Here is a 15,575-nt window from a genome sequence, read left to right as displayed (position 1 = left end):
GCTGACCTACGTTAAAATCCCAGACATTCAATTTCTAGAGGGTAAACCTAGTCAGTCCGTTCCCCGTCTGTAAAATGGGGAACTAATCACTTGTGTCTCACAGGTGGGTGCTGCAGAGGATGTGAATCCCTGTGTGTTAAGCACCTGACTCAGGTGCAGATGGGCAAAATGAAGGCTGACCCATCTGCCATGAAAAGCCCTTCGGGGCTTGGCCAGGTGACCTTGGGCAAGTTGCATAACTTCTCTGACCTCATTTCCTCATCTGTAAAGCACCCTACATCCCCAAGGTGGTGGTAAGGATGCTTGAAATCACCCCCACAAAGCCCCTAGCTCAGCCAGCAACTGCCTTAGAGGAAGCGTCACACTGACAAGTGGTCCTTACCCAGCCAGGTCTGCTTTCTAGGAAAGCTAAACAGCCCACACCAGCTCCTCTCTCTCAAGTTGAATCCAACATGTGCCTGAAGCGCCAACCCTTCGAGCTGTCAAGACAGGCTGGGCAGAACCCAGTAGGTGCACTCTGCTTCCCCCAAATGAATAAATCATTACAGGAGAGCGCGATGCATCCCACCAGCATCCATAAGGACCTGAATTATATATAACGAAGCAGCAAAAGCAATTTATCCCAGGCATGTGCAAGTCATAAAATGGGAGTTCTCGGGTGCTGGAGACAATTTTCAGATATTGCGGGTTTTATCAAAGCAATAAGGCCCAGCCAAGGAGCATCCTGCCCCACAGGTGTGGGGATACCTTAATCGGGTTTATTTATTATCAGAGGAGAGAACTCTCTCTCTCTCTCTCTCTCTCTCTCCCTCTCTCCCCCTCTCTCTCTCTCTCGACTCTGCCACCTCCCCCATCCACCACCCTGGTGTGGCTGCTTCTCGGCTCAGGGGTTCTGTAGTCTGGGGATGAGCTGCCAAGAATAACCGCCCTTCTAGTGGGAACCGTCTGCTGAGAAGCTGGAGGTGGGGCCAGGTGGCCTCCAAGTCCCTGGAGGAAGAGAGGAGCGGAAGAGGGGATTACAAGAGAAAATGGCACGGTAACAAAAGCTCTAAACCAGAGCACAAGGGTCCCACCTCTGCCACCGATTACCGGCAGGGAAACTGAGGCACTGAAAGGTGAGGTAACTACGTGTCCAAGCTCACACGTGGAGAGAGGAGAGGAGCTGGAATAACAAGCCAGTTGGGTTCGATGGACGTTCAGCGGCTGCTATGTGCTGGCGGTAGGGATTCACCGGAGAGCTGTCCCTGCACATGGGACTGCTTACTGCCTGCCTCTCTGTCTGCATTTCCAATGGTCGTCCTGAGCCCTGCGGTTCAGCCCACAAGCCTGCCTCGCCCATGATGCTCAAACATGCCAAGTACGTTACGTTCCCATCTCAGGGCTTCTGTACTTGCTCATCTTTCTGCCTGGAACACTGTTCCTCCAGATCCTTCCATAGCTGACCCCTCACTTCCTGGCCTCTGCTCAAATGTCGCCTTCTCAGACACGACTTCCCCAACCACCTTATCCAAATCCGCAAGCCCCTCTGTGCCATGATGCTCCATCACCTTGTCGCATGTTGGATTTTCCTAAAGCCAACACAGAGATGAAGTGTGGCGTGTAGAGGGGAAGCAAGTGTGGACAAAAGACAGAAGATACACGATGACATCAGTTCAACATAGCTTCATCCACCCTGGAGACAAGCTCCGCAAGCACGTATTGCCCACCAGCGAGTCTGGAGTCGGGCTGAAATGGCCAGGCTCTGGTATCCACCCTCACATACGCACTGGATGCAGGGTGCCCTGGGAAAGATGTAAGCTTGGGCAAGGTGGCTCTCTGCAGCTCAAGCAAACCCTGAGGAGGAACAAGTGGGGGCCATGTGCTGACCACCCTCCCCACAGCTGGACAGCAAGTCCTTCCTCAATGGAAGACATGGGTGGCACACCTCTATATCTACAACACCCCTTATCCTGCTTTATATTTTTTCCCAGCGCTTACCACCACCCAACACTGTATATAGCTACGTATCGTTGTCTCTCATGTAACTTTCCATGAGGTTTTCAAGGATAAAGGCAATGGCTGTCTTGTTCTCATTTCCTGGAACAGTACTTGGTACAGAGCAGATACCCAGTAAATATTTGCTCAATTAATTAATAAATGAATGACTGCCCTCCATCGCTCCCAATTTAATAGGAGAGACTGACAAATGAACAATTACATTTCAGTGGTGAGCACAGCTGGTATCCCAGGGCAGTGGGGGGTCTCTAAAACAGCCTGGGGTGGAGAGTGTCCAGGGAGGGCTGTCTGACTCCAAGTCCACTGCTATTCCCACTACACCAGGACAGGACACACAGGACACACTCAGCCCTTACTGCACTCGGGGCTACCCCCTCATCCTGATATGCTGCTTATGGTTCCTTAACCATTTCGTGTTTTTATATATTGCCTTTCCAGCCACGTCAGAACTTCTCTGAGCCTAGGGAGCACATCTTGCATTTCTTCTCTTTATCCCTCTCAATGCTACGATGGTGGTTTGGGCACCAGTCACTCCCTGAACCATTTCTGGGTACATGGAAAAGGACTTTAAGGATGCAGGCAGCACAGGTGTGGGTAACCAGGTTTTCTAACCTCCAGTTCAGATATAAGGTCTACAGAGATATTGTTCAGTGAGTACGTCCAGCCAGATACTGTGCCAAGCACTATGCATAAATCACACCTGTCAATTCTTATGGCAGCCTTACAAGGTAGAAGCCTGAATATTGTCTCCATTTTACAGATGAAGAAACTGAGGCTCAAAGAGGGGAAAACATCTGCCCAAGGTCATCTGGTCAGTATGTGGTAGAGCCAACAGACACACCTGAGCTTTTATGATGCTCTTAATCATTACACTGACCTTTTGAGGTTAATGAGACACATTGTTTTAACTCATGATAGAATCATAAAACCTGGGTGGTGTGCTCAACATCTCCATCAGCCTGAAGTCACCAGGGTTTCTGTATTCCTGCAGGGAGCAGAACAAATGGCCAGTCAGCCATATTCAATATCATGTCTGTAGTAATTCCAGATGTCTTTGCTCAGCCGTCTGTTGTGTCTCCACCAGAAGAAAGAACCAGCAATCTGTCTCCCAAAGAGATTCATATGATAGCATGAAGGTTAAGTGACTGCACCCAGATCCTTACAAACAATGGAAACCTGGCTCTCGCAACACACTGAGAGAGGTATCATCCCTCAGAGTTAGACTCACATTAGCCACACTTTGAGACTGATGTATAAACCAGATGACAATTTCTTTATTTGCAAAGAGAGATTACTACTGCAGAGATTGGTTCAGAAAATCTATACAACCAGTGCTTTCTCTCCTGGTAAGAAGACCAGCATGAGGAAATTAATAATAATGTGGTTTCTTGATGTGTAAAATTGGGACAAGGAAAGATGGATGCATTCATTTAATGTTAGTGGCAACAGACTGAAATGGCTGGGAACAAGCATTTTTTTTTTTTTTTCCAGATGGAATCGTAACTATCACAAGTCAACTAGCAAAAATATCTGCATCCATCTTGTGGTAGAGATTTTTGGTTGCTGCCAAAAGGCCACTATCAACCTCCTTTCTCATGGCTGCTTCACACTATAGAGATTAGATAAGCAGACATTCACTCTCCTTGGAACTACAGTTAGTCATCTCTGGCCGATGAGACATAATGGTAAGTCATCTAAGAGGCTTCTGGGAAGATATCTGGCTTCTTGGCAAAGGTACAGAGGCAAGAGAAGAACTCAGAGGTACTAACTCTTTCCCTTTCTTTTTGCTTTAAACGTGGATGTGATACTTGATGTGATACTTGGAGCTGCAGCAGCCATTTTGCAACCATGAGGAAGATGAAAAGCCAATTTGCTAAGAATTATAGAATAGAAAGGAAGAAGGAGCATGGGATCACTGATAACATTGTTGACCTACTGCTCCAGAACTGAAACTTCCTACATCCAGAATTTCCATTAGAAAAGTCCATTAAATGCCTTTATTGCTTAAGCCATTACTGTTTCAGTTATCTGTTGCACTATTCCAAATCACCCTAAAACTTAGCGGCTTAAAAAAATCCACCATTTATCACCTCTCATGATTCTGTGAGTTGACCGGGCTTAGTGGGGTGGTGATTCTGCCCCATTTGGGGTTGACTGGAACTGCAATCACCTGGAGGCTCAGGTGGGAAGAATGCTCAGAGCAGCTCACTTGCATGACTGGCAGTTGGCTGACAGCTCAACCTTTCTCCATAGACTTGGGTTTCTCACAGCATGGCAGCTGGATTCCAAAAGGGAATCTTCCAGGTATGCACGAGTAGAAGTTTCAGATCTTTAACAGCTGAGCCTTGGAAATGACACAGCCCCACTTCTATTTCATTCTGTTTTTTTGAGATAAGTCACAGGGTGAGCCTGGATTCAGGGGGAAGGGAAAGAGACCCTGCCTCTTAATGGGAGGATGGCAAGAAAGCCTCAGCACCTCTAAATGACCATAGTTATCAATCTGCTTTTCCATGGCTTGTATTGAAAGCAGTTCTCTACAACAAGCCTTGCCGATGGAACAAGAAATAGTCAAAGATCAAGACTCCCTCTTCACTGAAACAAGCTGTAGTGGCTGCAGTCAAGGTTGGCATTTACAACTCTCTGTCCTCCAGGCTTCTGTGGTAGATATGATGGATACAGCCTTTCTTTAAATATGTTAATAAGTTCCATCACATGACAAAACCGGTCTTGCAGACCTCGCCATCCTGTCTCTTTAAGGTAACTTTGCATTGCTCTGCTTTGATCTATAATGTATTGACTTCATGGTGTAACTCTCAGAAGGCAATCTTCACTCCCTATGCTTTCCAAGTGCTTGATAAAAAAAACACTGCTGTAGCTCCCTAGACCTGGCAGCAACCTTCATCAAGACCACTGCCCTGTGCATCACAAGGTTGTTGAAAGAATCCGATGAGGTGAGAGCTGGAAAAGCACCTCGAAATGGTTAAGAGAGATTATTGTCATCCTAATCAAATAAGCATGTTGTGTCAGTTATGGCTTTTTTGGTAACGAGTGACATAAAACCCGATTTGAACTAGCTTAGCCAACAGGAGCAATGCTGGCTGGGAGTCTGAGGGAGTCTTGCCAGTTTCGGGCATGGCAGGATCCAACAACTCAAACATCGTCGGCAGGCCCTATCTTCTCTCCACCTCTTGGTCCTGATCTTCTGTGGGTTGCTTCATGGGTTGCAATGGCTGCAAGCAGCTGTAGGTGCACATCCTGCTGGGTTCGCTTTCCCTAATTCTTGAAACAAAGGTCCTTCTCCTGACTGTTACTGGCCCGAGTTGAGCAATATGCCCAATTCCTTAACCATTCCTTATGGCCAAGGGCACACAATGAGCTGACTGGCCGGGCCTGGATCACATGATGACTCTAGATCTGATAGGATCGGTTCCACCCAAATTGTATGGACTGAGAATATCTGGGATGCTGTCACCAGGAGAAGGATGAACAGCTACCCACTGTAGATGACATGGTAGAAGAGCTTTGGGTAAGGACTCTGGAGCCTGAGTTATCACCTTGGTCCCACTGAATTACTTGCTCTTGCTCCCAAAGCTTGCATTTGGCCCATCATGACCTCTATGTTGTGTCGATTTACTATCAGGTCATCATGGTATCCTACTAAATCTGACTGTATTCCTTAGAGACTCCTGAGAGTGAATGTGATTAGTGCAGCTCATGTCCTTTTTATAAAGTCTAGGCCCTTGGCCAGGTTATGGAATAGCTGCCCCTGTGTCATGGGCTACCACTGGTCTAATAACCTATGGCTGGGGAGGGAAGACGCATGGTACAAAACATGGCTAACTCAGCAGGTACACCATGAGCGAGCAGGAAACACAGATATGACGACAAGCAGGGAAATGGAGCAGTCATGGCAAGAAGTAGAAGGGAAGACTGCAGGTCCGTGAGAAAAGGCAGGAGGGACTCCCCCATCCCTGCCTCCCCTAGAGGAAAATCAATCCCAGTAGAAGACATTTAGAATGACTCAGTTAATACTGAGCCCAAATTTTCAAGCAAATCATGGGGGAGAAAAGGGGTCTGACTGGAACTTCATCTTGAAAAATGAAACTGAGCTTATCATCATAACAAAATTCAGGTTACCATTTCAACTATGCATAAATTCTTATGAAGAACGAAAAATGAATTAAGTAGTGAAATTTTTTTTGGTGTAATTTTTGTGACAAAATCCTTCACTTCAGGTTTGGTTTTCACAGCATGATAGCAAAGAGGTCATTTAAAAAATATTCAAGGGCTTCACCAATTTTTCCTAAGGCCCGCTAGAATCTTTTGATATTTAAATCTTTCTCTTTTGAAGTGCTCACCGTGTGTGTCACTTTCCTTGTCATTTTTTTTCTTCAACTGTTAACTCTTTTTGCGTTGATGCGATATTCAAAATATTGAATAACCAGCATGATACAGGCACCAATCAACCAGAGCAGTGACCATAACAGCCGGTGTGGCTGACCCTGTGATGTCCAGCTGAATATTGTACTAAGGACACCTGATTCTCTTGGATTGTCTGTGATTTTTCTGTTCTTTAAGCAGGTTTCCACACCACTTTCATCAGCTTCCTGGAATCCTGCATCTTGGGCAAGATTTTCAATCGACCAATTGCTGTTGGATCACTCTGCATATGCACCAAGGTCAGACAGTTGGTGAGAGACTGATTCTCTTTGACAGGATATCTTGGTTGTTAAGAACCAGCAATCCATTCGAGGACATGTGATGGGCGTTCACAATTCAGGGTGTCCTTCGGAGAGACTGAACCACAAGGAAGTTGACACGGCAGGAAAGGATTCAAGCTAGGGCACATAATGGAATCGGTAAAAGCTTCAATAACTAAAGTTGCATAATTAATGAAAAACATTTTAATGACAAACTTTTGCTTTTCCACACGACTTCATCACGTCATGGGCTCAGATGATAAATATTCAGTAACAAAGACCCCCGAATTCTGTTTGTGAAATGGCTTGCATGGACTGACTGCCCCTTCTTGCAGCCACTGAGTCCTAACAAAGAGCAGCAGGATTTGCAAGTAGGGTCTACCAGATGGTTTCCACATAAACATCAGAGCCACTTGGAATAAAATACGATGACCATGTATCGGTCTGACGTCCTCTGAATTTGTTTCCTAATAAAACATTCCAATATCAGCCTGCATTTCAAACTAGAAATCCTATTTATAAAATTCAGGACAGATCTCTTACTTAGCTGTAGACTTCACGCCCCCCAATTCAGACAGGGCTGGCACTTGCCTGGCTAATCGTGGAACAGAACGCACTGTAAACACACAGGAGTGGAAGGAGCAGATGAACTGCAGAATTTCTCCATTGTGTCTTCTTGCTGAGGCTCTGGAGTTCTGATCCTTAGCCTCAGGAGTCAGGGTTGGTGTGCATACAGGCCCCTGAGTATTTTCCTGCCCCCAATTTTGAGGAACAACAGCAATTACTTCATGTTCTGCAATGTTAATTAATTTGAGTGGGTCAAAGGCTCGCCCCGATCGGAAATAGTTCCAAAAATGGACTCGTGATTTTGTAGACTGAATTTTCCTTAATTAACTTATAAACATACTTCCTTCCCCTGCCTCAAGTCAGAGCTTTTCAATCTTGGACTAGAAAAGCAGGAGAATCTAGCTGTCACTGGCTCTCCAAAGGGCACAGTGATAAAAAACTGAGGTTCTGCAACGAGACCGGTGTGGCTATCAATCTTGATTCTGCGACTTGCTGATTGCGTGCTTTTGGGTAAATCACTTAACCCGTGTGGGCCTCAGTTTTCTCATCTGTAAAATGAGGAAAATAATAGTACCCACCTCGTGGGGTTGTCATGTTAAGCGTTTTGATAAGGTGCTTCTAAGGCATCACAAACGTCCAAAAACTTTGATGAATCTGACCCAGTACTAGATAATCTGTCTCTTCTTTTTCCTACCAAGCGTCCGTTATTCTTTCCTGTAGTAACAGTTCCTTGGGTGTCCTTTGAGTAACCACTCCTCCTCTCTAGGGTGGTTCAAGGGGTACTGAATAATCCACCCTGATTCCAAGGCTGAACCTGTGTATTATTTTGCTAAGGCTACATAGACTGGGTGGCTTAAACAACAGAAATTTTCTCAGTTCTGGAGGCTAGAAGTCTGAGGTTGAGGCACTGGAAGGGCTCATTTCTCCTGAGGCCATTTCTCCCTGACTTGCAGATATCATTCCTCTCCCTGGGTCCTCACATGGTCTTCCCTCTGTGTGTGTCTGTGTCCTAATCTCCTCTTCTTATGAGGACTCCAATCATCCCACCCATATGACCTCATTTAACCTTAATGACCTCTATAAAGACCCTATCTCCAAATACACTCACATTATGAGGTCCTCGGGGTTAGGATTTCCACATATGAATTTGGGGGAGTCACAATTTGGCCCATAACAACCTGACCTAGATCTGGCCAAAACATTCCCCTCTCCCTAGTCAGAGTGACTGATTCAATCCTAAACATTGTTTTAAACTTAAGTACAGGGAATTTCTTCATCTGCAAGATGTGTGCTGTAAAGATAATGTGGAATGGAGCTGTTGTCATCACCATGTGGGAAAGATCAATATAGAAGAAAATATAAAAGAGAAATGGAAAGAGAAAGACTGAGTCCTGAAATCATCATCTGAGCCCCTGGATCCTGCTGGGCCTGAAGCTCCCTTTGACAGTACTCATAGAATCCATTAAAATCCCCTTTGGTGGCTTGAGCCAGTTTGGAGTTTCTGTCACTTGCAACCAAAGAAGTCTTGACGGGGATAGCCCCTACTTAATTATTAAGGAGCTTGTAGATCCCAGGGAACAGAAAGGGAGAGGATCAAGGAACAGAGCTGGGGAGTGGAAGGAATATTTACAGAACAAATCAGGCGGGTAGCCATAACCATATAATGCAGGAATCAGGGTAGATTTAGTAACAGATGTGTATTCCTTTAACCTAACCTAATGTAAGACAGTTTGACTCTGCACAATAGTGAAGACAAGGAGTTCTTCACTAAACCACAGACTTCTCAAAAGGCAGCAATACTGTTTTGTTCAGATGCAATGTAGCTCTAGTGCCCGGCATGAAATGAACACTCAAAAAATATCTGTGGACTTGAACGGGCTTACTAAGGAATCTTTTGCATTTTATGGCTCAATATAGACATCCTTTAAATAATGGATTTGCCATAGTATTATATTTGCACTCACTGTTGAAGAGTTACATTGATAATCATACAGCAGCCAAGTGTTAACTTTAACAATGTCTAATAACTCAAAAAAGAAACTTTCAAGTGTGTCCCTCACCACTGGCAGACCAGTAACTAGCCATTTCTTTGCACATCAACTGCATTATAATTCTCTGTTGCAAGGTGGAACTGCTCTGCTTGGCACCCATTACAGCCCCTTGTGAAAGGGGTTTGGATGGGAAAAGAGAAGAATGTGTATTTACGACACTGCATAAACAGCATGGAGTGAGCACGGAGCGACCTTGCTCTATGTGGATTATCGCACCACTGGAGAAGAACCCTGGACTTGGGAGACTCTGAGTTTCTACCAAGCTGCTGGTAACCTTCCTGTTCTCCCCCTGGAGAAAGAGGACTCCTTACCCTGGAAAGGAAGTACATGTCTCTGGGACATGGGGTCACCTCCAGGTTTACTGCCTCCGAATGTGAGCCAATATCCTCCAGGAAGAGAACAGAACGTCATCATCCTGGAATATCTCCAGGGGGAGAGAGGTTCTCTATCTTCACTTTGCTATTCAATCATCCCTAAACTAAGACCATATGAAAACCCAAGAAATCCAGGGAGAATGGCCTCCCAGCAAACTTATGTTGAGATGACAAATGGAAGGAACCTAGATTCCTGAGTCACCAGATGGAAGACAGCCTTTGCCAACCTGCAGGACCAAGAAATACACTTTTATGATGCTCAACCATTGAGATTTCAGGTCCCGTCTACCATGGTAGCTAGTGTTAACTATCCTAAGATGATTGTAACATGCACCGGGCAAATTATACTTGCATGAGAAATAAGAGAGCTAGACACCATGTAGTGAGTTCCAAATGATAAGGATGGGGATAAGATTTGGGAGCAGGCAGAAGATTATGAAAAGTCATCATCTTACCAGTGACAGAATAAAAGGAAACAGAATTTGAGAGACAAGCCACAGCTGTCCAGGGACACATTCCCCAGGCTCAGCACATCCAAGTGTCATCAGTACCCCCATACCCACTCTCATTCACGAACATTACACTGAGCCAAAGCTGTGAATGACTTTCACACAGTTTAGAGATTTTCAGATCATCTTAAGCTCAATTACAGCTAAACCAATAATAAACCCCAAACATCATTACTGGAAAATCACCAACCAGGCCCACTAATTGTATTTGCAGCTTCTTCATCATATTAGTAAAGTCATAAGTGCAGCATGCTTTTCCCAGGGGATAGCCATTCACAAGGCCAATTTCCTTAGTATGAGACTTTCACATCACATCAGTTTGAACTAATGCGTCTCGGGAAATAAACTGTCAGATCAATAACATTTGCAACAGAAAATATCTGGAGCAAATAGCAGAGTACAGCCTGCAGTTGAGACTTAATATGATCCTTACCTGACACTTGGAAGCTGTCATGACTCAGAACCTTTGGGGCTTTCCAAGGGGTCAATTTGGAGATACTGTGGAGACACAAAGAAGCTCCATTACAATACTCTGTGACCTTTTCCTAGGAAGCTCACCATAGCATCACCAATCTGGAAAAAGCAAACAACATTTATTAAGCTCCTTCTGTGTTCCAGGCTTGATGCCTTGATCCGTGTATGTAATGATAATCAGTCTTTATAGAAGTCCATAAAGGAGTTCAAATTCTGGATCTAAAACTTCCTAAGGCAAGTTTCTTTACTTCCCTGAGTCTCAGTTTCCAAATTTGTGTAATGAAAATAATAATAAATACTTTCCAGGGGCATTCTGGTGACTGAAGAGAAGGTATGGATTGTGCCTATTTTAGTGAATGGCACACAGTAGGTGCTCAATAAATAATAGTTATTTCTATGACTCTAGGTACCTCTTTGTAACTGAAGTTAAATTAATGTTTCCCTTTCAACTAGACCATTTGAGGGAAATAAGTTTACAGGCCAATCTAGACTGATCCACATAATCTTTCCATGGAAGTATAAAAGGCATGCCATTCTGTTTTTGAAGTAACAGAAAGAAATTGTCAGCTTCTCTTCTTTAGTTTTTCCTATATTCGCAGGAAAAGCCCTTGACATAACCTAGCATTCTAGGAGTATCAGATAAAGACTGAAAAGCCAGTAAAGAAATACAAAAAGCATGGAAGGCTGAAAAGTATTTAACAATCCAGAGCTGGGGTTCCTTTTGAACCAGTGAGGCCTGGGATTGAATTCTAGATTGGGCACTTAGTGAAGGTGTGACTTTAGAAGAATTAACAGTATTTCTCTGTGCCATGGTTTACTCTATGAAATAGCAACACTGCCTGCCTCCAGGAGGTAAGGTCAAAACTAAATAAGATGAGGGATGCCTGGGTGGCTCAGTCAGTTAAGCGTCTGCCTTCAGCTCAGGTCATGATCCCAGAGTCCTGGGATCGAATCCTGCATCGGGTTCCTTGCTTAGTGGGGAGCCTGCTTCTCCCTCTGCCTGCCACTCCCCCGCTTGTGCTCTCTCTCTAAGAAATAAAATCTTTAAAAAAATCTAAATAAGATGATAAATAGCAAAACTGTAATGAATGTTAGTTCTCCCCACCTCATTTTCATCTCCTATCATTACAAGCTTGAAATTAATTCCATAAACGTGTATTGGGCACAGTGGTGGACTCTGGTGATATTGTGTAAATGAGACTGACAAGGTCACTGTCTTCATGGCCCACACCACATCCTGGAGGGGAGAAGATAAACTATTCAGCCAATTCCACAAATCAGTGGAAAATTACATTTGTGAAGAGAGCTGCATTAACGAGAGTTCGCTAAGACCACCTGGCTGAGGCGTTAAGAAAGGCCTTTCCCTGAAGAAGATCCTTCTCTCCTGCCCATTCTGGGTGGTGAGCGTATTTCCTAATGGTGAGAGGATAGGAAGTGGCACTGAGAGAGTAAGCTGGCCCAGATCATGCTGGGCCTTGCACGGTGAACTGTGGGGCCAACATGATGCACAACCATGGGAGCCACCAATTAATTACACTGAAAACACACTTTGTGTTCCAGGACCAGCAGCCCTAGGAGGCAACATGCAGAAAACAGAAACTGCAAGGGACCAAAAGCATAAATAAAATGCAGAGTATGTCAGAGAAAGCATTCAGAAGAAGGAACAAATTATGGAACTTCCAAGTGCAGCTGTGATGGAGTCATTGTGGCAGACCAGCGTTCCCACCACGTGTAACTAGAAAAGCCGTATGGGGCACAAACACACACAAATTGTATTTGAAAGCCCTGGGGTGCCTCCAGGATTTGCAGTACAAAAATCCTAGAAAGAAGCGGAAGTTCAGTGAGATGGGCCTGACACTGTGCAGATCCCTTTTTTCCTCAGGACACTGATGACTCTTAAGCACCATGGGGTGAGAAGCTCAGAGGCAGAGCAGGGGGTAGCTGCTAAGAGGGAGAGAAGCCGGGGCGCCTGGGTGGTTCACCCGGCTAGGCATCCGACTCTTGATCTGGGCTCAGGTCATGATCTCAGGGTTGAGAGATCCAGCCCTGCCCTGGGCTCCGTGCGGGGCATGGAGTCTGCTTAATGCTGGGCATGGAGTCTGCTTAAGATTCTCATTCTCCCTCTGCCCCCGCCCCCAGCTCACGCATATTTGCTCTCTCGAAAAAAATAAAAATAAAGATAAAAATAAAAAATAAAAGGCAGAGAAGCCATCAGAGTGGTTAGGATGCTTCCTGAGGGTGGAAGACAAAAATTAGTATTTGGGGATGTCAAAACAGCTAGGAGTTGAAGGTCCAAAATAGTCCTCCCAAAGAAAGGAGGTATTGAGAAGTGATCCAAAAACACTGTACCTATTTCCCCCCATTTGTGCTGTATGAGGCAAGCAGTTTAGGATCAAAGCAACTATATGAGAGATGACCTCTCAACAGACATGACAGAAGCAAAAAGGCAATGAAAGGAGGTGATGTCTAAGTTAGAATTCTACACATACTGAAAATAACCTTCAAGGATGGAAGTAAAATAAAGATATTTTCAAACCAATTAAAACTGAGAGAATTTGTCACCAGCAGATCCAACTAAAATAAATACCAAAGGGGGTTCTATAGGCAAAAGGAAAATGATCCCAGACAGTAATGCAGGAAAGACTGAAGAGCAACAGAAAAAAAATAAACGTATGAGTAAATCTAAATGAATATTGAAAACATTAGCAATAATTTCCTATGGGGTTTAAATACATGTACATTTAAGTGAATACAATTAAAAACACAAGAGGCACAAGGAAGATAAATTAGACTGTAATAGGCCCTAGAATTGTCTGGAAACTGGTGAAAATAACTGATTTATATTAGACTCCAGTAAACAAAGGAGGAATGTCTTAATTTTCAGGGTAACTACTAAAAGAAGGCATAAGTAACAAGTTAATAAGAGAAAAGCTGGTTTAAATTTTTTTTTTTAAGATTTTATTTATTTATTTGACAGAGAGAGACACAACGAGAGAGGGAACACAAGCAGGGGGAGTGGGAGAGGGAGAAGCAGGCCTCCTGTGGAGCAGGGAGCCCGATGTGGGGCTCGATCCCAGGACCCTGAGATCATGACCTGAGCTGAAGGCAGACGCTTAACGACTGAGCCACCCAGGCGCCCCAAAGCTGGTTTAATTTAAAAGGTTTTTTTTGACTGGTCCAAATTAAGGCAGGAAAGGAGGAAGGAGGGGAATAGAACAAACAGAAAGAATAGTAATAATGTGGATATAAAACCAAACATATCAGTAATTATATTACATGTAAATAGACCAAATATTCTAATGAACAGACCCAGTTTATCAGACTATATCAGAATGAAACAGTATATGCTCGTATGAGATACACCCTAAACATAAAGACACAAAAAGGTTGAAAGTAAAAGTAAGGAAGAAAAAATAAAACACTAACCAAAAGAAAGGCAATACAGTTATACTAATATCAAACCAAGAAAACTTGAAGGCAAGACACGTAATTAGACATAAAGAGGAAAATTCCAATAAAAAGGTTAATCCACCAGGAAGATACAACAATTTCATATTCATAGGCACAAAATATCATACTTTCAAAATATACAAATCAAAAATCTAAAAAGAAAAGCAGACAAATCCGTAAGAGTAGTGGAATATTTTAACAACCTCTCTCAGGAGCTAATAAAACAAGGAGACCAAAAAAAAAAAGTGGTATAAAGATCTAAGCAACATGATTAATGAATTTGACTTGTCTGACATTGGACTCTTTAGCAAGAGATTGGACATAGCTTTAAAAAAAAAAAAGATTAATGAAATGGGGTAAGTCAGTGGAAAACATCCACTGCACCCAATGATAACAGAATACATATCCTTTCAAGTGCACATGGAACACTGACCCAAAATGATTGGAACACTGGGTCATAAAACAAATGTAAACAAATTGCAAAGATAAATATTATCCAGAATATATATTCTTACTACAGTGCAATTATGGCAAGAATCAATCATGATAACTTAAAAATCTCTTAAAACCTGCTTGGAAATTAGGGTGAAAAAAATCACAGGAGTGCCTGGGTGGCTCATTTGGTAAAGCATCTGACTCTTGATTTTAGCTCAGGTCATGATCTCAGGGTTGTGAGATCAAGCCCCAAGTTGGGCTCCGCGCTCTGCAGGGAGTCTGCTTGAGATTCTCCCTCTCCCTCGGCCCCTCCCCCTGCTCATGCTCGCTCGCTCTCTCTCTAAAAAATAAATAAATAAATATTTTTTAAAAATTACACACAAAAAAGAAAAAAATCACAAAGGAAATTAGGAGTATTTTTAACTGAATGATAATACAAATAAGACAGGAGAAAGTATGGTGAGTAGCTAACACTCTTGTTAAACAAAAACTTACAGCTTTAAATGGATATACCAGAAAAGAAATGAGGATGGAAATCAATAAAATAAATATCCATCTCAAGAAGTTAATGAAAGAACAACAAATCAAACTGAAAGAAACTAAAAGGAAGAAAGTAAGATAAAAACAAAAATCAATTAAATAAAAAGAAAACTTACATAGGGAAAAATCAACAAAACTCAAAACTGGTTCTCCGAAAGGCTAATAAAAATTGTTAAGTGCCAAGCAAGATCCTACGGGCATGGAAAAGATAGTATTATCTTACAGACTCCACAAGCAGACTCCCCACTGAGTGTGGAGCTCAAAGTGGGGGTCAATCCCAGGACCCTGAGATCATGACCTGAGCAGAAACCAAGAGTCAGCCACTTAACCACTTAACCTGGAGCTACCCAGGCGCTCCAGAATTTGACAATTTAGATGAGACTATACAATCTAAAAGAACACACCTTACCAAAATTGACACAAGGAGAAATAAAACATCTGAATACTTATGTATCTATTAAAGAAAGTGAATCTATAATT

The 15,575-nt window shown here is 43.4% G+C and overlaps 1 protein-coding gene across 4 annotated transcripts in view; it reads right to left on the bottom strand.

Annotated features, from left to right (window-relative positions):
* SUDS3 (SDS3 homolog, SIN3A corepressor complex component) overlaps positions 1 to 15,575 on the bottom strand; it is a 160,625-nt gene that overhangs the window by 423 nt on the left and 144,627 nt on the right. The window contains exons 13-14 of one of the 4 annotated variants that reach the window (XR_010407426.1): positions 10,630 to 10,694; positions 6,354 to 6,833 (exon numbers count right to left, since the gene is read on the bottom strand). Coding sequence is in view for 2 of the 4 variants with exons in the window: in XM_054510498.2 (XP_054366473.1) it covers positions 10,511 to 10,694 (184 nt within the window). In the remaining 2 variants the exon portion in view is untranslated. Of the gene's footprint in view, positions 1 to 1,576; positions 2,981 to 6,353; positions 6,834 to 10,070; positions 10,695 to 15,575 lie in introns of those variants that run through there. The other 3 variants (XM_064578469.1, XR_010407427.1, XM_054510498.2) reach the window with 3 other exon arrangements.

This window comes from Mirounga angustirostris, unplaced genomic scaffold, assembly GCF_029215605.1.
Source record: "Mirounga angustirostris isolate CCGP_5_RB_7025 unplaced genomic scaffold, mMirAng1.0.hap1 SCAF_14, whole genome shotgun sequence".
Classification (NCBI taxonomy): Eukaryota; Metazoa; Chordata; class Mammalia; order Carnivora; family Phocidae; genus Mirounga; species Mirounga angustirostris.
Note: the sequence above shows the minus strand (reverse complement) of the source record. Positions and strands in the feature narration are given on the sequence as shown.